Source organism: Tinamus guttatus, unplaced genomic scaffold, assembly GCF_059628265.1.
Source record: "Tinamus guttatus ecotype Peru unplaced genomic scaffold, ASM5962826v1 Tinamus_guttatus_pri_ptg000227l, whole genome shotgun sequence".
Taxonomy (NCBI): domain Eukaryota; kingdom Metazoa; phylum Chordata; class Aves; order Tinamiformes; family Tinamidae; genus Tinamus; species Tinamus guttatus.
Window position 1 is genome coordinate 3550590 of NW_028288761.1, and position 23588 is coordinate 3574177.

The 23588-nt window shown below is 54.9% G+C and overlaps 1 protein-coding gene across 1 annotated transcript in view; it reads right to left on the reverse strand.

Annotated features, from left to right (window-relative positions):
- Window positions 1-255: 255 nt before the first annotated feature.
- The window catches only part of XXYLT1 (xyloside xylosyltransferase 1), a 44330-nt gene continuing 20997 nt past the window's right edge, over window positions 256-23588 (reverse strand). Inside the window, exons 3-4 of the mRNA XM_088525551.1 lie at window positions 22779-22911; window positions 256-675 (exon numbers count right to left, since the gene is read on the reverse strand). Of these exons, the coding sequence (XP_088381677.1) occupies window positions 279-675; window positions 22779-22911 (530 nt within the window). The 3' untranslated portion in view covers window positions 256-278. The remainder of the gene's footprint in view (window positions 676-22778; window positions 22912-23588) is intronic.

The following is a 23588-nucleotide window of genomic DNA, read 5'->3' on the forward strand; positions in this document are numbered from 1 at the left end:
TCAGGCAGGTCGAACGCACACAGCTCTAGCCACTGAACTGCACTTACTTCTGGAGCGATGAGGCTACAGGTAGGGGGATAGTGAACACTCCTAGGGGCTTGAGGGATCAGGAATCCCTTTGGGATGCAGATCCCCAGGGATGCAATGGATCAGCACGGCCACCCTTCCGGAAGGTCTCTGCTGCAGGCACTGTGGTTCTGCCCGGCTCTTGCACGGCTCTGCAGGACCCACGGCAGCCCCCGGCACAGGCAGGTCTGCTGCGAGGGCAGGCAGGTGCCCTAGTCATCAGGGATTGGAGTGTTGCAGTTCCCGTGGTAAATCTTGACCTCACCCTCACACTGGAAATACTGGTCAAACACATCGCTGTAGCCATGGTCCTTCCACCACGTGCAAAGCTGCCGGTTCCACGTGCAGTCAAGCACGTGGAAGAGTTCTGGGTGCTCCATCCCAATCATGGTGAAGAAATCCTGGTCCCCAAGGTGGCCCTTGAAGTGGTACTTCTCTGTGAGCTTCTGCACCGCGGCGGGCTCCAGGAGCTGGTTGTAGAGCTTGGACTGCCGCATGGCTTCCAAGTTGAGGAGCAGGACGCCGCTGTTGAAGCCAGGCAGCCCGTCCGGAGGCGGCTCCCCCACCTTGGTGTGGGGGTTCTCGCGGCGGTACTGCCAGAACGTGTGCCTGCAGGAGGAAACACAGCAACACCGGCATCAGCCACCGCAGCCGCGCTCTGAGCAGAGCTGGAAACTACTGCCTGATGCACTCTGTGCACATCCGATAACCCCCAGAAACCAGAACCTCACGCTGGGACTCGTGCGTTTGGCACGAGCAGGAAGACAAGGCAGGTACAAAACCGATGTACGGGAGCTGCTTTGACAGCGGGGATTGCCCCTCGGCCAGGGCTGTCTGCGTCGCGTGGGAAGGAGGTGTCTTCCCTGCTCTGAAACCCGCAGCTGACAGGAGGCTTTTCATCCCCCCGCCATTACTCCATAGCCAGGTACCTTGCCTGCTAGAGGTGTATCATCTCCTGCTGTGGCCTGGTGCTCCACAGGCTGCTCTTTCTCTGTCTCCTTGCACAGGATATCGTCCAGACCTCAAACCATCCTCTCTGCCCTCTTCTAAAGCCTGTTTTGTTTCTGCCAACATCGTTCTGACGAGTAAACGGTGCGCAGGACCCTGTGACTGCTCACATGCCTGTGCAGAGGGATGAAACCACATCCCTTGCTCCTAGCTCCAGTGAGGAGAGGTGCTCCTCAGCCAACAGGGAACGGGTCCCCACGGCCCTTTGCAGAGCCGCTGCCCTGCAGGACACGCGCTCAGAGGCAGGGCAGGGACGAGCTCGCTGCGGCTGCCAGGAAGAGCTTTCTGTTGGGCTGAAGTTTGCACTGTTTCAGTGAGCCTTACAAAGTAGGTCAGGTCTGTCCACGGGACAGACCCATCCCTCTGTGTGCAGCCTGCAAATGCTATTGGCATTTTGTGTTTCTCCCCACATTACTGGTAAAAATATTGAGCAACAGTGGGCTGAACAGAATAAGGAAAAAAAAAAAAGTCTATTGCATCAAGAAGGCTGTTTTTAACCATTAAATCTGTGATCTGGTTAGAGTCCTTATGACGAGGCCTGCTCTCCTTGGAGCGCTTGCTGACTCACACTGTCCCTGCAGCCCCAGGGCAGCCGCATCGGGCCCTGTGACATTCCTGGTCAGTTAATGGCCATGGCTCCACGCACCCACCCAAGGATTTCCAAGTGCTTCCCAGATGTCAAAGCAGACCTGGATCCTCAGCATTATCTCTGCACTGAAACCAACAGATGGAAAATGTCAGGGACAGAGTTAAGTTGCTCTTAGAAGCAAATGCGAAGCCAAGGGTTTTCGGTGCCCATTAGATACGGACACAATATGCATCTTCCAAATTCTCTGGCCTAAATCCTAAAGATTAATTTTCCAACAACAGTCTTCCTTATCTTTGTTGACCACCTCGGACCCTTGGAGGGAGCCCATAAACAGGCTGAAAGCCTGTAGGACAAGCTAACAGAAAGGAAAACAGTATAGAGCCACGTTTTGCTCGCAGTGCCTGCTGCCTCCATGCGGCCTCAGGCAAGGACGCTGCCCCAGGGGAGACCCATGCTAAGGTCCTGGAATCTCTCCTGTGGATTTAAGATGACAAGAAGTCATTAAAAGGGACTCTCCATCTCCAACAGGAACTGGAGCTACAGGAGCGCCCTCCGGAACAAGCTAAATCCCCTCCTGTGCCTGCAGGACTGCAGGTGTCCCCAGCTCCGGGCGCTGGATGTCCGGGGACACCGCGCGGCCCTTCAGTGTGGGGCACCGTAGCTGCGGGGCTGCTCTCGGGAGCCTCGCGCTGACCGGCCCTGCTGCTCCGCGCCGTTATCAACCTTGTGCAGCAGCTCCAGGGCACAGCAGCCAGGAAAACGCGCTTGGAAAATCGCTCGTGGCGAAGGGGATCTCTGCAGCAGAGCGTGCGGCGTCACTGTTGCTATTCCATTGCAGGGGAGCTCCAGCTCAGACATGGGCCCCTGTTCAAGGCTGTGCAAAAAAGAAGCCTTGAAATAAATCCCTAAGATCAGCTGAAATATTTCTGAAAAATAGTCAAAAAAAAAAGGAATCCAATGGCAACATTTCATGAGCTAAATAAGCACTGACTTCAGCATTTGCAGCCCTAGGAAAGCTTAGACGCAGCAGCTCTGGCAGGCGCGATCCTGACTAGCCAACTTCCATCTGCCAAACAGAACAAAATGGTGCAAGTCCAGGAATACAAAAAAGCCTTAAGGTGGTTCCAATGGGAGAGATTTATGCTACCTAAGTAAGCAGCACAGCAAGGTCTTTGGTTCCATACCTTACCCAGCGGCAGCGAGCAGAGCACACCACACCATACCCACACCAGCTGCTCCCACTTGCAAAATTCCCCCCATGCTCTTAACCAGGAGCTCCAGCTGGGTTGAATCCACCTCCAGACATCCCTTCCATTCGACAAAGAGCCTTCTGCCCCCCAGCAGCACGCTCTGCAGCAGGGCAGGCAGCCGAGAGCGCGCAGAGCCTGCAGCGCAGACCCCAGCCGCTGCCCCGACCTCGCTGGGGCTCTGGGCTGCCCGTCCTGCTCTCCCATGCCAGCCTGAACACTCGCTCCAGGCAAAGCTCTGCCCTTCCTTTGCGCCTCGCTGGGAAGGAGTCGGGGGAGAAAATGCCCTGGTTGAAAAGAATAAGCCAGGCACGTCCCTGGTTCCTGTCTGAGCTCATCAGACACTGATCAAAGTCTCTATACGTTTACGCAGGAAACAGGTTTGTTGGTGGATGTCTCGGCTTTAACATACCAAGTTTGAATATGGTCCGATATTTGGATGGTGAAGTTGGAGGATTTGGACATAAAAGATGTAAAATGAGCCACTGGAACAATCTAGAGTCATGGTGGATACCGCCCCGCTGGAAACGTTTACATTAAAACTTTTCTTCTAAAAAGCTGTGTTCAATTCTGCCAGGCACTAGCTCAGGGGACCCTACGGCTTGCGCAGAGATGAGGCAATTAAATCCAACCCTTTGGTCTTTCCTCTGAATCCCCTGGGCCCTGAGCCCTGCACAGGCGAGTCCCAAGAGGGCTGCAGGACTGCGTGCAAGAGCAGGGCTGAGGATCCGTCACCAGGAGAATTTCCCCAGCAGAAAACGGGGATCTATCAGAAGTGTCAGCTGGGAATACGCTTCTTATTTCCTGATGAGGAGAGGCAGAACCATAGCCTAGTTTCAATTCCCTATCATTTTCCATTTAGATTGTTTGCATTTAAAACCCTGAAATTTCTCATTTCATTATGGGATTTTTTACTTTTCCCTTTTGTGTCTTTCAGGATGCAAAGGGATTTTGATGAGTCAATTTCCGCTGGAAGTAAGGCCCAACTTGCACAGCTGTCTCCAGGCCTCCCGGAGAAAGAAGGAGGGGGTCCCTGTCACGGGCTCCCCACCACCCAGAGCCCGAGGGCAGCAGCGGCCACTTGACCCAATGCGGGGAAGCGAGACACGGGCTCCGTCAGCACCAGGAGCACCCGTGTCTCCGGGATAGGCACCGCGGACGGTTGCGGTGCCCGCAGGAAGCAGGTGCCCATGCACAGGGGCTGCATCCAGGAGCCGGTGCAGAGCAGGGACCAGCTCCAGCCCATCCCACTCCCCATCCCTCCCTGCTCCCTCCCTGTATTTCTAGCAGTGCTGGAAAGCAGCCCTCATGCTCCAAAAATGACGATGAGTCTGGCAGACGGGTGACGGTAGGAGCAGAGGGAGGTGGCTGCTCCAGAGCCGTGAAACTGATTGTTTGCTTCACATTCCCATTCCCCAAAACACAGGCTGCCCAAGCTGCTGCCAGGGACTGAATTACAGCCCCTGCTATCGCAGGAGAAACGACACCGCCCCAGCCCTCGGCCAGCGCTAAAGCAGGTCCGTATGGAAGGAGTCGATGGGCTTTGGAGGAACCCGGGGAGAGCAGAGCTGGGCCAAAGGCTCCCCGTGCGGAAGCAGCAGTGCAAGAGTTTCCTCTAGGAGACAAGGCCCAGGGAAAGCATCAAGCAGACAGAAGGGAATCCCAATCTGCACCTCCCCTCTGCTCCATTCCTTCTGAAATCTCCCCTTTGCTCCTGATTCAAGTTTTGGCAAAAAGTGGTAGTAAACTCCCTGGGGGTTGGTGAGGCTCCACACAAGCCACCAGGATGTAAGGAAGCAGCTGCCAGGAGCAATAGGGACACAAAGTGCATGAGAGGCAACAGCTTTCCAGAAAGGAACCAAACCCCTGATTTGACCCCATGGAAACATCTCCCAGACCCAAGAAGGTCCTGCAAGGACACCTGAGAGCAGCTCTGCTGCAGACTGGTCCCAGGTCAAGACAGTCCCTCACAGGACATGGTCAAGGCAGCGCCTGTGCTGCTGGCAAACACCTCTGGGTGGCAAAAGCAGTTACCTTCTACTGTCCCCAGCGATGTCACTGACATCTATGATCAACCCACTGACTGTTGTGGGGACAACCTGCTATTTTTCTTCTGTAACCAAACTGCCAAGTGCACAATTTTAGACTGTGCTCTCTATAATGTTCTCTGTGGGGAATGAAGTTGCAGGTGCTTTTCAATGGGGAAAACAGACATGGAAACATCGGGCAGTTCTGGAAAATCTGCAGCCAGCAGGTGCTCCACAACAATGGGACAAGCTGTGCAAAACACATGGTCCTCCCAAACCTCAGGCAAAGCAGAAATCAGTGAATCACAGACTCCACATGATTTGGTGAAGCACGGCCCGGGTTTGCCGGCCCAGCACCGAGCTCGAAGGGCCGCTCCGAAGCTCCCGGGCTCGTGCGGAGCGGGGCCGCAGCGGTCACTGCTTCCTGCAGCGGCGCATCCCGAGCCGCAGGGATGGGAGCGGGAAGAGCCGCCCCTGCTCACCCGGCAGTGAAAGGCCTCCAGCAAAGGCAGGAAGGCGGCCTGGAGATCCCTGCTATCGCAAGGATGAAAAGCTGCTGGAAAGGAAACTGCTGCCTGGGAGGAGGGCAGGAGAAAGGAAGGGAAGACACGTTGGACCTGCGCTAAGCAGCAGGCTGACCACAGGCCCCCTTTAAAGAAGGGGAAAAACCGTCCCCAAACGCAACCCAGGCCCACAGGCTGTAACAAAGCCCCGGGGACAGCAGGGCGTACGGGCGAGCACCTGCCAGCAGCCCCGGCGCCCCGCGGCGCAGGGCTCCCCGCGCCCAGGGGCTTTGCTTTGAGGAGCTGTTTATAAACAGCCTGCGTGTGCTAGGAAACATCTGGCGAGCAGCACTTCCAAGCATTCAAATGCAGCCCAGATTAAAAAAAAAAAAAACTCCACAAGGACTTCCCTTGCTGGCTGAGCACGCAGCCCTCCAGCCCGGCTTCCTCCCGCACAGCCGGCGCCTGCCAAGCCTCATCCCGCAGCCACGAGGCCGGATCGCGCTGCCTTCAAAGCCAGGCTTCAAGGCAGGGCGCTAAGAGCAGGTTTTAAAGCACCTGGAAGAGCCGCTGCGGGGAGGAGAAGCTGTTCCCTGCGTGGTCGGTGCCCGGCTGTTCTCGGTGCTGCTCTCACACAGCGAGGTGCGAGCGCCCGCGCTGCTGCGGGACAAGCGCGAGCGGCTCCCTGGGGCACCGAGGGCTGCCCGGAGCTCCGCGGGGTTGAACACTGCCCCGCGCACCTGCGGCCAACGGGAGGTTTGTCATTAGCTGCAAATGGAGAAGCACCAGAGTGGAAGACAAACCTGGTGGTTGAAGGACAAGCAAGAGGGTGTCCAGGGCTCTGACAGGCTGGAGCATCTGTGAGCCCTGAAACATGTTGGGCTTCAATCCCAGCAGAGTTAGTGACCACGAGGGCCAGCTGCCTGGGAACACCAGCTGCTGCAGGATGTCCTGGCTCTGTCCCACCAGCCTGTGGACTTGGCTTGCACTATTTGCACCCATCAGAGGTGCTCAAGGGATGAAACGCTGCCATACTGGCTACACGGTCGCTGCCAGGCTCGCCGACAAGGGTGCAGGCTCTCCCTGTGCAGTGTCACCTCCAGAAACGGCACAACATGCTGCTCCATGTAGGATGCTCCGGGAAGGGCTGCAGGATTTTCCTTCGGGCAGAGCTAATGCAATCGTGCATCATACATGCACACTGCACACACCTGACTGCTGCAAACATCTGATGCAATTCCTGTCCCCTCCAAAAGGAGGGAAAAGAGGCCAGGAGCCGTGCAACAAAATAATGAAAATTACAGGGCCTGAGCAGAGCATAATAAGCATTCACGGGCTACCAAACTTGCTGTACTTCACTGGTTTGACTCCAGATCTTACCAGCCCGGACAGAGCTTGGTCCATCTGCTGACTGCCTGGTCGGGCAGGGGACACGGCACCCCAGCCCAGCGCCTCGAGGACACGCGTGTCCTGCGGCTCTCCCGCTGGGAGCAGCGCTGCAGGGCTGCTGCACACCCAGCCCCGGCACGCGCCAGCCAAGCACGCTGCTCCCCTCGCACACGGGGAGCTCGGGCGGCCTTCGCTTTCTGTGCCCAGGACAACAGCAGCCTTGCCAGCCCAAACACACGCTAAAATAACAAGTGCACACTCTGGTCAGCTCCAAATATGTTTTTAGATTACTGAGCCAAAAAATAAATTGATGGAGGCATTATACCAACCTGTAGGTGCTGGCAAAGGCAGTCATTCCCATACATGGCACAACAAAATACAAGCACATCCCACTCCTCTGCTCTCTGCTACCACCAAAGCACCTCCAAAACTGGCAAGAGACTCCCCCCCAAGGCTGGGCTCACTCCACACCTTGAGTTTTTCCCAAGCAAAGCGCCAACAGCTGAGCTGAGCCTGCTCCTTGCTCCAGCCGCCTGCAGCCCCCGGAGCCCTGAGCCCTAGGCAGGCTCTGGAGCACATTCCTCTAGTCCCTTCCCGACGCAGCTTCCCCACGGATGCGGCAGCCCGCAGAGGCTCGGGGCCAGGCGGCAGGTCTGACGTGGGAGCGCTCATGCCCTAGTGAGGAAAGCACAGCCCACGCCAGTGCGACACAGCACCACGTCCACAGAGAGGGCGAAACTGCACCGAGGCACAGAAAATTAAAGCCCAAATGCTTCTGAGCTTAAGTGCTTAGTGGGGGCCCGTAAGCCACTTCGGGAGGATTAAATGGGTGGTGGGCAGCTCCAACCGGTCTACACCACTTCTCTGATGATATCGGAGAGTTTTCGGAAAAGCTCTATAAAAACACTCTTCTTTTCCCTGCTGTTAATGAAGGGTTGGAATTAGGCAGAGTGCACGTGGAAGGCTGCCCGCAGCACTCCGGGCAGGCTCGCGTGGGCGCTGGGAGCGCGCACGGAGCAGGGAAGGGACGAGGACCCAGCTGCCCTGTGCAGCCCGGTGATTGGGGCCGAGCCAAACTCGTTCCTCTCCCCATCTGGGATGGCAGGTCAGTATCATCCCTGCAATTTTTACTCCTTCCTACGTGGTCAGTGATGCTCTGGCAAGCCTCCTGCCTTACACTGCTTTGATTCCTGACTCCGGGCTCCAAGGGCATCTTGTGGCATCAGGATCTGCAGGCTCACAAGGCAGCGTGACAAAATGGTTAATTTTTTAAAGTCTTTGAACATGCTGCCTTTTGCATTTACTGGTCTCTTGTTAGCAGCAGACATACCACTGCCTCAAGTGCCATGAGGAATGGCAGCGCTATGAGCCGGGCTGTTTTCCCTGCTCCATCCCAGCTCGTACGCCGCGTTCCGGGGAGCAGGGAGCCGGGCCGTGCCGCGAGCCCCGCGCCGGGGCTGCAGGCTGCCTGGGGAGCCACGCGCTAATCCAGCAGCGCGGCTGCATGGTGCAAGTCATCCCCGTCACCAGGCACCGCTCTGCAGGCGCCTGCTTGTCCCTCAGCTTCAGATCTCCTTCCCCGGTCTCCTCTGATGAACGAGAATGCCACTGGTGTCACTGCAGCCCTCGTGCGATGCGGCAGCCTGTACGGCCCGTGGTGGCTTTCACTCCAATGAGAAGCACAGCCTCAAGCGGGTGCTGCCCTTGGGTGGACAGAAAAAAGTATATTAAATATAGAGAGACCTGAGTTACTAGAAACAGAGCCGAGGGGCACCCAGGAAGGTTGCCGTGCTCAGCGCTGGTTCTCATTTGCAAGACACCAGTTCAGCAGTGAGCACAAACACCGTGCGGCCCTGCCAAGTGCTCTCCTTTCCACGGGGAGCAGCCCACCCGTCCAAGAACACGACAAGAGCCTGAGGCAATGCAGAAGGCCCTGCCTGGAATCAAACACAAAGTGCTTCAAAGCAGGATGGCCACACATACCAAACATCCATCTTCTAAAATGCAGCCCAACACAGAGGTATTACTTTTGATTCACCTGCAAACTGTGCAACACCACGTGCAAGCATTCAAGTGTAGCCAGCCCTTTAAGCCTGTTTGCATCCGAGCACAAAGATGCACGTTTAACTCATCACTGCTTTCTGCAAAGAAGTTCTCCCTTTGGGCTAGACAGACATGTAGGAGCTGTGGCTGCTCCTTATCTCCAATCTGAGGGCGGCTCTCCCTCCTTATCCTTCGTGAGACCTAAGAGTGCGGTCAAGTAACCTTCCTGGGGTCTTCTCTCCGCTGATAAACGCAGCTGGCAGCTCCTGCGCCCTTACCAGCACTTAGCTTCACTCACCTTATCTCCTGGAAAACGGCCATTTCCCCTTCCTCCACCTCCCCACCACAGAAAAAAAAACGCTGCGGCCATCGGAGCTGCACGGAGGGAGGAAGCAGAGCACGGAGGAGCTGCCCAAGGGCGCAGGACTGGCGCAGCAGCAGAGATCCCTCGGGTAGCGAAAACAACACCCGGCCAAGGGGAAAGGCCTGGAATGGCTGTCTATCCGGGCTAAGGAAGGAATCAAATGCAACTTTAAACACATGCCCGTGTAACTGTGGCGTGAGCTCCTGCTGCAGCAGAGGTTCGGCTCTTGCGGGTTGGCTCCAAACATCCTTGTGAACCACAGATGTTCCCAGCTTCACCAGGGTCTCCTGCAGCCTAGTGCCCACGGCAGGAAGAGCCGGCAGCAGGCGGGTATTTTAACTACAAGCAGGAGCCCTCAGAGGCTCTGCACAGAGCAGTTGCTGCAGACCTGGGCCAGGCAAGGGCAGTTCTCCTGCAGAAGGAGCTTTTGTAACAAAGCGGCCCTTGTGGCCAGCTGCTTATTCCCCATGTGCAAACGTTAAACCCTTTAAGGAGCTGAGGAGTTAGGTTCAGTACCAGCCGGGCCCAGAGCGTCTTAGCCACAGCTGAGCAGCTTGTGTAACCCAGGAAATCCTGGCTTCACTTTTCCAGGGAACGAGATTCACCCAGAGATGTGCAGCAGCCTCATCAGCACAGTGGTACTCAGCAGCCCCTGTCCAAAAAGAAAAACATCATCAAGGGGCAAAGCAACCCCTAATCCCAGGGACCAGCAAGAGGTAGAAGAAACAGTGTGCGCTGTTATTGCCCTAACGCCTCTCTGATTCTTCCTCCTCACAGAAGACAAGGTTTAGGATTCAGGGGTCAATCTGGGCAAGAAGGGTCCTAGCCACCAACACCTTGCTCTCAACTGGGAACAGCTAAGAGAAGGGCCTGCTGGGGCTGAGACAACACAGATCCTGGCTTAGGGACACCAACCTCTCTTGTTCGGGTCAAGGCACGTGAGCCTTGCCAGCGCAGAAGGCCACAGCTCTGCACCAACACACTTGGCACTACCCTGGTTCCAGCGGGGAATGAATACGGCATTTTGGGAAGCAAAAGGGCTCTCCAGCATGGTAGCCAGTGTGAGAAGGGCAGCAGGGGCCATGAGGACTGTCCCAGCTTGGGCTTCCTACTGGGAGGGAGCTTCCCAGGAGCTCCCGCCGCAGAGCAGTCCGTACGGCACGGATGTCACCGGCCTAAGGGGCTGCAAGGCTCAACCGCTGCCCTGCTGGTCCAAACGGCTTCTTCCAGGCCACACAAGCTCTCCCACCTCCAATCTGCTCCCGTGGAAACACTGAAGAGTTTAAGCGTTAAGACATTCAATGAGACATCAATAACTCCTTGACAAACACCTCAGGTGATGCATAAGCTACGTACAGTGACGGTCTCTACCCCAACACAGCCAACACACCAAACCTCTCAAAGCCCTGTACTCGGGGCTCCTGGCGATTACGTTTCTGCATGGACTCAACAAGGCCAAGACACACGGTGTCCGCACCGGCGGTGCTCACAGGGGGAACAAGTCAGCGCTGGCTTTTGCAGCTGCAGTGCGTCAAAGTGCGGAAACCTTTCCAACGTGGATTTCAAGGCCAGTGACCCTTATCATCTTCAGCTTTTGCATCCCACTCCTGTGCTAAAATCACCCTCCTAATAGGCCTGGGACTATAAATCACACTGACTGGGTTAAATTGGTTTCCTTCCCTTTTTAGATCAAACGCCGTTGGAACAAACGGCAGCACAGCGAGCTCGGCCGCTCGTCTGGCACCGCGGAAGGATGAAGTGCAGCTCATTCACTGGGGCACTCTAAAATACTGCAGGCCTAATTATTGCCAAAATGACAGATTTGTGTAACATCAGGAAGGACACAGCTCCGGGAGCGCTCTCCTGCCTGCCGAACGACTTGGGAGCGTTGGCAGAGGGCTCTCCTGGGTCACCCTCCGCTGCAAGCAGCACCCAGGGGAACAGGGGAGAGATTTGCACCGAGAGGCGCCTGGTGGTTGCTGCAGGCAAGGCCTCCACCCCTGCAGGAGCTCCTTACTGCAGAGCACGGCCGTCTGCTCGCACGGCATGGCCTGAAGCCTGAAGCGAGGACACGCTGCGGAGCCGGTCCCGCACCTCGCCGACAGCCTCAGCCCAGCACGGCCCTGCTGCAGACCTTGTGCACTGCCCCGCGGGCCAGCCTGGTTCGTCCTGCGCCCCAAGGCCGGCTCCCTCGGGACCTGCCGTGGTGGAGGAGCCAGCAGAGGGGCGGCCGTGGAGCTGCTGGGCGCAGGCGCACGCTCGGGGCATCGCTGCGACCGGCAGGACTGGCCGAGCTCCCCCTGTAAGAGCCCGCCCCGCCAGCGCCCCGCTTCCGAAAACATCCCAGCTACGCGGCAGCTTCCTGCTGTTTGTTTGTTTGTTCCTCCATCAAAGGGTTTCAGCTCTTGGAAATTCCTTCTCCACCAACTGCTGGTGAGGAAGCCTTTGGTGCGAGCAGCAGTCGGCTGCCCTTTGGCACCGCATCCTGGCAGCCAGAGCATCCCCATCTGCTCCAGGAGCCTGGGCTGCTCTTGTGTCGGCTCTGGATGCTCAGCCCCAGCAGCCACTTTCCAAAGTGGATTCAGAAGCCAAGCTTGGATGGTTGGAGACCTCTGGTAGCATCTGTGGGCCAGACTCTGCTCCCTGAAACAGTGCAAAACCTCCCCTGGGGTTCAAGGAGTCGCAAGCACCCACATCATCAAGCCCGCTCTCGTCCTTCTCCATCAGGGAAGGTAACGAGAAACCCATCTGCTCCCAGCACACATTAAAGAAGCTCAACTCTCCAAGTCACCTTGGAAGCACTGACACCACCATGCTCCTTGCAAGGGCCATAGCCCAAGATTTAGCTGGTCTGTGCAAGAGCTCAAGTCTCGAGCCTTGCCACAGCTCACGAACAACTAGCACCTTCTTAGCAGGCTCCATGTTGGCCCAGTAACTGTGTTGTGACCTCCCAGCAAGCACAAGCGCCCAGCGCTGACTCCATACACTCTCACACCAAAAAGCAACCACCGAAACAGCAGCGGGCACCAGAACCCAGGGCTGGCAGCAGTTGAGCAAATGTCCAGCTGGATCTAACTGCTCCCAAAGGACATGCTGAGTGTGCAGGAGCTGATGACCCAGCAGTGCAGACAGATCCTCAAGGAACCCGCGCAGCACAAGCAGGGGCTGATGCAACACATGTCCCAGAAGGACAAGGACAAGGGCCACGCTCCTACGTGGCTCTGCCTACCTGCCTCCCGAGCCCCCCTCTCCGCAGGGTCCCTAGTTTGCTGCTATTCGGCTCTTTCCTCCAGCGAAGCAAAGGCAGCCCCAGCAGGCAGCCCAGCGGGGCTCAGCCTTGCCGAGGCGCTCGCTGCTCCCGCGCGGGAGGACACGGCCCTGCCCCGGGGAAGGCCCCGGGCTCTGCAGCCCGCAGGCAGCGCCAGCGGCAGCTCGCGCTCCAGAACAGGCCAGGAGGGCACAGGGGAATGAAGCAGCCATCAAAACAAGCATCAAATCAGGAAGCAGACCAGAAACTGCTCGAATCAGCTAAGCTAAAGGGCTTTGCACAGCGTGGAGGAAGTGACCTGCCCGGCGGGACCAGCCCGCACATCCAGCGGGCTCCCTGCCAGGCAGGAGGCCACCTTCCTGCTCCAACTGCTGGAGAGGACAGCTGGGACTGCAGGGTCCCCCAAGGGTGACCTGCACTGGTTTTGACAAGTGCCAACTTGAAGCATCAGGGGGGAAAAGGCCAAAGACACTTCCAGTGCAAACCGTGCCCAAAGCTGATGCTCCTTCAGGGCTGGGAAACTGTGTGTGGAAAACGGGAATATGGGAAAAACCCATGTAAATCCACCAAAGCCAAATGGGATGCAATTCTCCAAACGGCCAAAAAAAAAAAACAGTACTTTTTTGGCCAGACAGGTGCTCACCTGACACACACGGGACTTGTGTGCTATGACCAACAGTAAAAACCCACAGCAAAACCTTGCAGGACTTGAAGGAGGACCTCCATCCCACGAAGGCTCTCTGCAGGACAGCACCTGAGCCCCTCGATGCAAAGCTTGAACCCCGTCTTGGAGAATCCTGATTACCTTATGCAAGCACACGCAGGTACCTTGGTTGTGGAAAAAAACGTGTTTGTAATGCCCAAAATCCAGAAGGCACTGTAATAGTACTACTATCACTACCAATATTAGCGCTAATCAGCACGCATTTGTGGGTCTGGTCAAACTTACTCATTGCTTTTAAAATATATACCAAGTTTGGCTGACAATGGGAATCTAAGTGCAACAGGTCCTCTATATTAGCATACGTGGAAGTAGGCAATGAAACAGTTTGACCTCCCGGGATAATATTTTCCTTTTTGTCAGAAAGCAAAGCTAACAGTGGAATTGATTCTGCTGCCAGTTCCTAAAGGTTCAGCTCGTTCTGTAATTTTGCCTTTTTCTCAGTAGCAATTGCCAAAGATTCCTTAGACTCATCTTCCCCCTCACACGCGGCAGGAGCCCTCACTGCAGATCAGTTCGGAGGCTCCAGAGGAGCTACACGCCGAGCACCCAGGGCGCCAGCCGCATGCCCACGCCAGGGCTCCCAGCGCAGCGAGGCTCGAGCAGGAGGGAGCCTGTCGTGACAGGCGGCTTCCTGCTCTTCAGGGTAACAGCACCTGCAAGCAACAAAGCTGTCAGATCAGGGCAACCTGCCTGAGCGAGGACTCCGTAAGAACGGGGCGTACGGGGTACGACAGGTCCTCTGGGGGTGGCCATCTCTACCTTTGGAGCCCGATCCCAGCCACCCAACGCACCTGCGCTCTGCTAACACAGCACTTCTCTCAGTTTTACTCGGTGACTGCTTTCATACAACTGCTGCAAAATGTACAAATCTAAAAAACACCACCACTCTCTTAACTGAGACTCAGGGAATTCAGCAGCTCCACCTCGCTGGCAGCTCCCTGGATTTTATTTTTTCATCTGGAAGGAAGGTACAGGACGTACCGCGTTGGCGCAGACATGCTAACAGGCCAGTCTGGCTGCGGATTCAGCAATAGTCTGCTTCGTGCCCAAACTAATTCTTTTTCCCCTTTAAATGTCTGACAAACTGTCTTAATACAATTGCCACTGAGCTTCCCGTAAGCATTAAACACTCCAAGTGACAGGTCTCAAGGTAAGGAGGTTGTACAAACTTGCTTGCATTCATTAATACACTGCTGAGAGGTATTTTGCCAGCTCCCACGGCTTTTGCGTGAGTCCTGGTCAGGTCTCTGGCTTAGCGCAGGGGCCCCAAATCCAGATCTTCCTCCTCAACTGTGTGTCTAAAGTTTCAGCAGGTCAACAAAGACTTGATGGGCTCCAAACAAAAAGCAGAGAATTCGCACACTGCTCCGCAGAGCTGCAGTGCTGGAGGCAGCGAGATCGGCCTCGTGCTGGGGCTGGGGGCTGCAGCCCCCGGGACAGGCGAGCACAAACCAACCCGTGTCGCTCGGGACACAATGCACCCACTGCCTCTCCTAGGCGGTCACTGTCTAAAATCCAGCTTTAACTCCATACCCTTTCCATGAGAAAATGTCCTGTTCAGGCTCTTCCTAGATTTCATTTCAGGCAGAAGCAAAGACCAACGGCCTTGCAGCCATAAAAGGATCCAAGCGCCGGTGCTTTGTAGTCTGTAGCTGTCCCTTTGACGTAGCTATTCCTTCCTGCAAGACAAACTTTTATAATTTCCAGCACTGTGGATTTCCAAGATGCCTGAGGCTTTAATTAGTTTCTGCTCATCAGCTACAGCAGTAACGATCTCACCTGACAGCAGGAACGAAGACAGCAGCCACCTGGTAGTGCCAGGAGGAGGACTGAGACCACCGGAGCGCTCCAGCAGCGCGGGCAGCCTGCAGGGAGCAGCCGGGCAGCTCTCCTGGGCCCCGGGCACGACAGCTCCAGTGCGGGAGCGAAGGCACCTCCGCACAGCCCTGCAGGTTTGGGAAGAGCATTGAGCTCCCACAGCGGAGCAGCCCCGGGATGTCCTCCAGGCGAGGCAGACGGCCCCGCTGAGGGAGATCTCTGCTCCTCCCTGCGGGCACCTCTCTGCTCGTGGAGCGAGGGGGCTGCGACAGCCCGGCGGGGAGCGCAGCAAGTGCCTCTGATGTCAGCGTGTGGCTGCTGAGAGCAGCTATGTAACCAACTCCACCGCCCTGCCCAGCCCCACACGCTGCCAGCGGGAGCACAGGGATCTCCTACCAAGAAAGCCTTCACGGTTAAGCTCTGCGTAAAGTTTGCTCTGTAATCAGAGAGTTCTCGGAACATGTTGGGGAGTGCTGTCTCTCAGCTTCATCCATCTGCGGCTCTCAGCTATGGAGCTGCTTTGAATCTGCAGCTACATTTGCCTGCATGTTTCTTAGCTGGGTTGCTGACTGACTGTAGAACACAGGAGGATCTTGATTTCTGAATTTGTTCACAACCTGGCACTGAATCCCTGCTGCAACATAAATATTTATTAAGAGCATCATCACCAGCCCTTTGTAGCCTGTAGTCAGGACATTTGCAGCACTTTTGACTAGCTGAAAGGCTACAGGAAAGTCACTGAAGGGGACAAAGCTTTTTAATTAAGATTATGACTTTGCGGAAGCACTTCCTTGCATGGAAAGCTTTTTGGATCTGACAGACTTCAGAGGCAGATTTGAATCGTTCCCCCAGAACTGCTCCCATTGAAGCACGAGCACCCGGCCTTGGCCTCGGTCCCAGGCGGGCAGCCGCACGAGCAGACACTCGTCCGCGCTGTGAAGAAGCCCTGTCCACAGGCCCGGGCACTGCATCCTGGCAAGACGCCCTCTGCAAAGCAGCAAAGGCTGCAACATGAGGTGGCAGTACTGCCACACAGAGCCCACCAGCAAGGGACAGCCTAGGGCACAGCCCTGGATGCCCTCAGCTCCCTTGGGGGCACAGGACAACAGAGGGTGCTCAGCCCCTTGCAGGACGAAGCTCTTGTTTCACCAAGATGCTGACAGTCCCACATAACATTTGTCACCATAACACGTATCACTGTAACATACGTGACCCAAGGACCGAAAAACAGTGTGGCTGCTGCAGCTGGAAGGAAAACAAACACGACACAAGCAGCTCTGGATCTCAGAGCAATGTCCACGCAAGATGTGCGCTCCCGCACCTCTCCCTCAGCACCGGATCCCTGCAGCTTGGCCTCTGCCAGCTGGGCCACAGCCAAACGCTGCCTGTGAGGACAGGGCTGAGGGATCATCGACGTGCAGCTTCAGGGCATGGCCAGCCGTGGGCTTTAGCCCGGCTGTGGGAGCTACCACTATGCACAGGCCCCTCAAACGGATCCTGGGAGACCTCAAGAAATGGGCCAGCCCCAGACTGGGCAACAATTAAACCCCAGCAGTTGTGTGGCGAGAAGGTCAGGAGACCTTTTTACTCGCAGAAATACATTTGTCCAAGACAAACAGCACCCGGGCATTGTTTCAGCATGAGTCAATGAATGGAAACACTCCAGTGCCATCCTGTTTTGCTGTCTGGAGGTTTCCCCCTACCTTCAGGATGTGCAAGCAGGCTCTGGGACATTTCCTATTTGCTGTTCTTTGACTATTTCATTTCCCGAAAGCATTCGTATCCAGTGCTGTTCAGCACACCAGCCCAGAACCCAGCAGTATCCAGGCCCAGGATAGGAGTCAGTATCCAGCCTATGCCAGGAAAGGAGAGCCTGGGAGGAGAGCTGCCTCCCAGACAAGGATTTTACAAAATATGCCTGTGTGCACATGCGCTGCCTCTGACCGGCCATGCAGGAAACGAGACTGAGCATCCAGCACAGGGAACTATGTTGATCCAGATCCATCATCCCCATTGCTGTGGAGACAAGGTAAAAGACACACAGACCTTTCAGAGATAGTGATCAGCCTGTCCCGGCCACTGAGGATGCCAGTCCAGAGCCCTGCAAGCCACCAGGCCCAGGAGAGCTCTGAGACCCCTCCCTCCTTGCTCTGTGTTGAGTGTGCTCCAGTACAGCCTGGGTTCATGGCCACAGGACTGCAAGCAAGAGCACAGCTCGCCTTCTGCACAGTGAAAGCATGGGGCCACAACCCTGGGCACAATTCAGTGCTTGGAAAACATCCCCTGGTTTGTGTTAGGGAGCAGATTCCAGGACACTGGCATCTCTTAAAACTGCAAATCTGACCACATCACTCTGCTGCTCCTGCAGGAAACTTTTTCAACCCAGTGAAGATGCAAACATTGGGGTAAAATTCCACCGGGCAGAGCTGGTATCGGAAGGAATTACGCAAAGTAGGAAGGAAAGCAGAGGTGGCAATCGAGAGACCCCCACGCCAGCCGCAGCCCAGTGGCACCGCTCGCCTCCAACGCTCCCACACTGCCCCCGTCACTTCTTCCTGTGGAGGCTACAAACCCGTGTCTGTGCTGAAACACATGGCTGGAGCTGGCACCTCTACTTCACACGTAAAACTCATATTAATGTTGCTTAGGGTATAAAAATAGCAAAGGTTTTTATAAAGACACTCACACTTTGCCAGCTTGTGTTTTTGTCTTGAAGCCCTTTTAAAAAAGAGATGCAAGTCTAACAACATGGACATTGAGCAGGAGGGAGACGCTATGCTCACACAAGGCTCCTTCCATGCCGAGTGACTTGATGACAAGAAACACTAGGCATGTGCTTTCAAATGAAGACAAAAGCAGCACACCAAAAAAACATAACACAGCCCATACTGACACAGAAGGTCAAAATTTCAACAACAAAAAGTTCAACCAAGGAACGCCGCATGTAGAGACTGTTTTTACTAGGCTTGTTTGTACCCACCACCTGCAGCAGGAGGTCGGGGAGAAGGAGCTCAGTTCAGGCCACAGATACTCACTGGACAACAGAGTTCAGCCTTGTCCTCTGGACAAGGAGGCTGGCAATCCCCTGCTGCAGCTGAGCACCCCAAGGCTCACTGCGGTCACCTCCAGGCATGCCCTGTCCCACAAACCACAGCCAGAGAGTTGGCAACCGCCTCCACTCTCTAGCTCTGTGCCAAAGCAATGCAAAGCAGATCCCTTCGGGGACAGGAATACAGAGTCAGCCCTCCTTGGACTAATTCAGGCAACCAAACGTATAATCTATCCCGCTCACTTAACTCTGCTGACTGCACTGCTAAAAAAGGGATCTGCCTCGCTGGACAACACCAATTTAGCCTCAACAGTCGGGCCAGCCATGCCACTGTGCTTAGCAGTAGCTATTCCCTGTAGTTTACTTTAAGCTCTAACAATTGGACGTGATTAAGTGGGGCTGGATTTACCATTCTGGGCGCTGAAATCCTGCCAGGACACCCAAAGCGGATACAGCAGCACTTCATGCTCCGAGCGCAGCATCATCCTACAGAGAAGAGAGTCAGCATCTGGGCTCAGTCGAGCCCAGCTCGCCCTGCCAGCCCACAAACCAGAGCAGAGAATGACACCGTCACCACAGCCACGGAGATGTCTCTTTCCAGCCCAGGAACAGCGGTGATTTCTGCTGCATGCACAGCCAGAAATGCTCTCGTGAGCGTGTTCACATTTGGCTCAGGATTCTAGGAAATGATCAGTGGTGATTAATGACAGTGCGGGAGGGACTCGGCAGCTGAGCTGAGCTCTCCGACTAGAGACGTTAGGACGAGACTCATATTCTAAAAACGGTGCTATATGATTTGCTCTAAAGTCACAACTCTGAGAGGAGAGATGCCTTGAAGCTTGAGCTCCATTTATAAATTACATATAAAACAAAGTCATATTTGTGAGCAAACCTGCTATCACTGACATGTCACTGAAACAGATGGAGGATGAAGAAAAATGCACGCTCTGGCAAGCTCTGTCCTTCTGCATTGACGATTTGTGTTTTTGTACACGTAACTATGAAGGAAAGCGGAAATTCCAAAATCCTTTTCTCTGGGAAGTGTGATTCATTATCCCTAGCCCTGCCTGGGCGTGACCCTGCGGGAGGTCACCTGAATGTCACTGCTGCGGCTGGCCGGGCTGCCTTCCTTCCCGGGACGGCAGCGCCCACCGCAAACACGGGTCGCTCGGTCTCGGCTCGGGACCTGCTCTCCCAGGGCTTCCAGGGTCTGTATAATCAATACCACACCGATACAGGGAGGACACACAGCAAGATGCATACCTGCTCAAACCTCAAGAAAAACATGTTGTCTAGAATCTAGAAACTCATCCTGGCAATCTACGTGGGTTATTTCTGGCCTGTACCTAGGCACCAGGAACAAACATCCACAGGAGACAGGCAGAGAAGACCTCACAGATGACGGGACAAGTGTCCAGAGCAGCACCACTCTCCCAGCACGGGGAGCAGGGGGCACCTTGCCCACCTCCATGCTTGCACGGAGGGCACTGCCAACTCTGCCCCAAGCTCGCTCTCCTGGCTGACAGCAGCTGCAACCAGCCAGGGTCCCTCTCCCTGTGTGTTCGGGGTCCCTGCACACACTCATGACCACAGTTGCTGCCTTCTGTGGGTAGCACAGAACCACGTCCCCTGTGTGCCCAGCCCTGCTCCCCAGGGACATCCCCTTCCCTCCAAGGACCTCTAGGAATGGCTGCATGGGGCCCGATCCCCACAGGGTCAGCAGGACCACCCTCCCTGCTCTCCAGCTTCTCATCCCAGGCAGCTCTGCTGGTTGCAGACAACCCTTTGGAGAGCGCCCGCGCCGCTGCTTTCCTGTGGCTGCTCTGCTGGAGCAGGGCCCTCTTGGTGCCCACCCTGACTCCCTTGGGTGCTCTCTGCGGGCAGGCTGCCCCATGCTGCACTCGCCGCGCTCCAGCAGAGCCCGGGGCCAACGCAGTCTCTGCCTGGGGAGCCAGGAGATGCAGGTATCGATCCCGCTGCTAGAGCCGCCCAGGAGGAAAAGACAAGACACGTAGAGTTATTAAGCTTTTTTAATCTTTCCCCGAGAACATTTCCGCTAGGATTAGCGAATGCAGTCAAGCTATTTCAGACGCTCAGCTCAGCTGAGAACTCCTTAAGGCATCCTGAGCTGGTGATCTGACTCACCAATAATTAAAATGAAAATTAAGGTTCATCCTTTAAACAAGACAGGATAAGTTAAATCAATTTCTGTAAGTACTGATCTGGAAATATCTGATCCCACTTAACACAGCACCTGCCAAATATGAGCCTATTTCCAGCCCCACTGGCCAAGGGATCACAACCTCCTGTGATGTCTGAACTCTGCGTTCACCCTCTCCCCTAATTTAGCCCAACTGTGTTGCCCATAGGCAAGTGGCACATGGGGAACAGAACAGGAGACAGGGACGCCCTTTCCTGGCCAGTCTGGTGTGGCTCGAGGATGCTGAGCCTGCACGGCTGTCGGGAACCGACACAGTTCACATCTGGACCAAAGGAGATGCTGGATTTTCCTAAATGGCACCACCAGCTTGGCATGAAACAAACCCTGTTTTCATCACCAAAGAGTGCACTAAGACAAGGCTTGGGAGCGAGGCTGTTTGGCCGTCGCAGCTAGAGGCCGAGTGGTGCCCCACCTCTGGAGAAGCACTAGGAAACAACTTCTTTGCACTGCCACGTGTGTTTCTTCCTTTCGGCATGAGAGCTCCGGACGCAGCTCAGCCTCGTGACTGCACTTGGGCTGAAGTCACTGCTAGCCCCAGCAGTGACCGGGCTGCCAAGCACTCACCCAGTGCCGGGTGCCCCTGCTGCTAAGCAGGGATCCAGCTCCTTTTCATCTGGTCCCTGACCCAGTGCCCACCAGACCTTTCTCAGGACTATCCCTCCTGTGTGCGAGGCTCTGGCTGGCAGCCTGTGTCCCACGGCGGCGCACACCGTGCAGAGACTGGTGCAGCAACCACACAGTGACATCCCCAGGCTGCCTCCTTTGGACGCAGCTCAGCCCGAGGAACCTGGAGCTGCTCTGCTCTGGAGCCCTGTGAGTGGGAAGAGCCTGGCAAGCTCTCACCATGCCGCCCGCTACCACCACAGTCACTGCTGGCCGATGCATCAAGTGTGCAAAGAACAAGCTACAGTGGAGATATCTCATCTCATCTGCTGTCTGAAAAATCAGAGCTGGAGCCCACTTCCACTGAGACCAGCCGCGTGGCAGAAAGCTGTATGAGAAATGAGGAAGCACATGGGGCCATGCAGGATATCAGCAGTACCAGACACCTTAAGAGAGTCCCTTCACCTCTCGCTGACTCCACCAAATATCTTTGTCCAGTTTCCCTCCAGACTGCCCAGCTGGCATTTTCTCTAGTGCACGTTTCACACCAGCACAAAAAGCACTAACTGAACCCTTAAGCACAGCTGGAACAAATCCACGGCGAGCACGTTCAAAAATGTCAGTCAGCCCTGTTTCTGCCAGATAGTTACAGCACTGCTCACGAATGACAGAGCAGCACTTTGCAGCTTCAGAGCACTAGGAACTCGGGAAATGACTTTGCCACATTTGGCTGCTGCTTCTGAGAGGCTGAGGCTCTTCTCTGTGAGTGATGAAGTCTCAAAGTCACCACCAGCTTCGGGAGAGACCAGAACATCTGCACAGCAGACCATGAGACTATCTGCATGCTTGCAAGCCCAGGTCATCAAGAGTTTTACCCAAGTAGACTTCTCTGTATGAATACCTCCTCAGCAAAGGGTCCACTGCAGCTAAGAACAGGACCCCAACACCACTGCTGACACAAGCAGCTGAAGGACAGGAGCAGCATCACCCTGTGTGTGAGGAGACACCCCAGGTGCACACTCCATGCCTCTGTGCTGTGCCTCATTATCAAACTCAAATGTATTCTCTGCCTAATAGAAATGGAGAAACCACCAAATGCCACCAACAAAAGAGCCTCTCTCTTGCAGTCATGGCATTCCCCAGAAGATCTTGCATTTGCACAGGATGTGGTTCAGATTCCCTGCAGTAAAGCTCATGGCTGGAGAAGGCAGACTGTGATCTGCGTAAATCTCCTGACAGTGTGATTCCCCAGTTTGTTCTGGGGGGAACGCTGGAGGAAAGCAAAACAAAGAGAAAAGCTAAATAGCAGGATGTAAAGCAACTAACAACACTGCTCAGAGCTAGTCCTCAGGCTGTGACTGCCGCCTGTCTGCACTCTGATCTCTGCCAGCATCACAGAATGCACAAGCACATCTGAAACGCACTGGTCCCACGTCCACCTGGAAAAGGAAATACTGCTACTCGTTGGACAGACCAGCAGTATTCAGGGCCCAAAACTCTGGACCTTGATGTACAAAGTAAAACTCCAAAATTCACTTACAGCATCTAAACAGAAATGGTTAGGGAAAACCTCCTCTAACAGGTATTCTGTGAGCCTAGGCAGGAATTTGGGCACTGATTATCAGAAACTCAATTCTGAAAGCCTTGACAGGATGTGAGAAATCAGGGAAATGATGGTGACAGTGTACGGTTAGTTCATATCTGCCTAGGAGACTCTGATTAAATCTTTTGCTGGGATTGATAGATTCTTTCTCTGCAGATTTTGTTCCAAAGGCTGAATGAGTTGAACAGAAAATATAAAAGCCAACGGCTGCCCATTCCCTTTACCCCGTGCTCCTGCCCTGGGCAGGCTGCTGTACCTGTACACCGGTTGCATTTCCCTGGCAATCCCAATCACAGCTCCTTCCTTGAAGTTGTCAAACTCCTCAAACAGGTCTCGGATGTTGGCTTTGTATTTCAGGTCCAAGTCTACCTGGATGATTCGTGTTATTTCTGAAATGACAAAAAAAGAAACAAAGCTTTACTCAGTAAATACCAACAGGGATGCGATGACTTACACCCAGTGAGGCTTGGGCCCAACCAAACCATGGGCAAGATTCTGAGCCCATCCAGGGCCGAACCATTCCTGTGGCAAGCCCTGTATAAAGCTACCAACCTTCAACCATCATGACAGCACTTACCACACTACATTTTAGGCATGATTTACATCAGAAACTAATCTGGTAACCTTTTGTTCCTATCAAACCCCTCCACCGGTCAGAAGACTGGCTTTCTATACCAGCCAGAAAAGCAATAAATAGCACCAGCTCAGCTCCACAACAGGACTTTTTCCCTATTCTGCAGAAAGAGCCACACAAATCCCACATTCAGCTGCTGCTCTGCACTTCTTGGAAAAGCTACTTGTTCAACAAGGGCTTCCCAGCTCCAACTTGTGCTACCGTCCCTAGCTCTAAGCATCAAATAGAGTAATGCCCACTGTGGACAACAGCAGCAATTCAGTAACCACCTTACACCCTCAATAACACCTTCACAAGCTCATTAGTTTCCAGTGGCCTGACACAGGCTTCCCCAAGGGCAGAATTACAACACTGTGCATGCACAAAACTGCTGACAGCCTGAAAACTTTATTATTCCTGACAATATTCTGCTGGAGACGAGCAGGGTCTGCA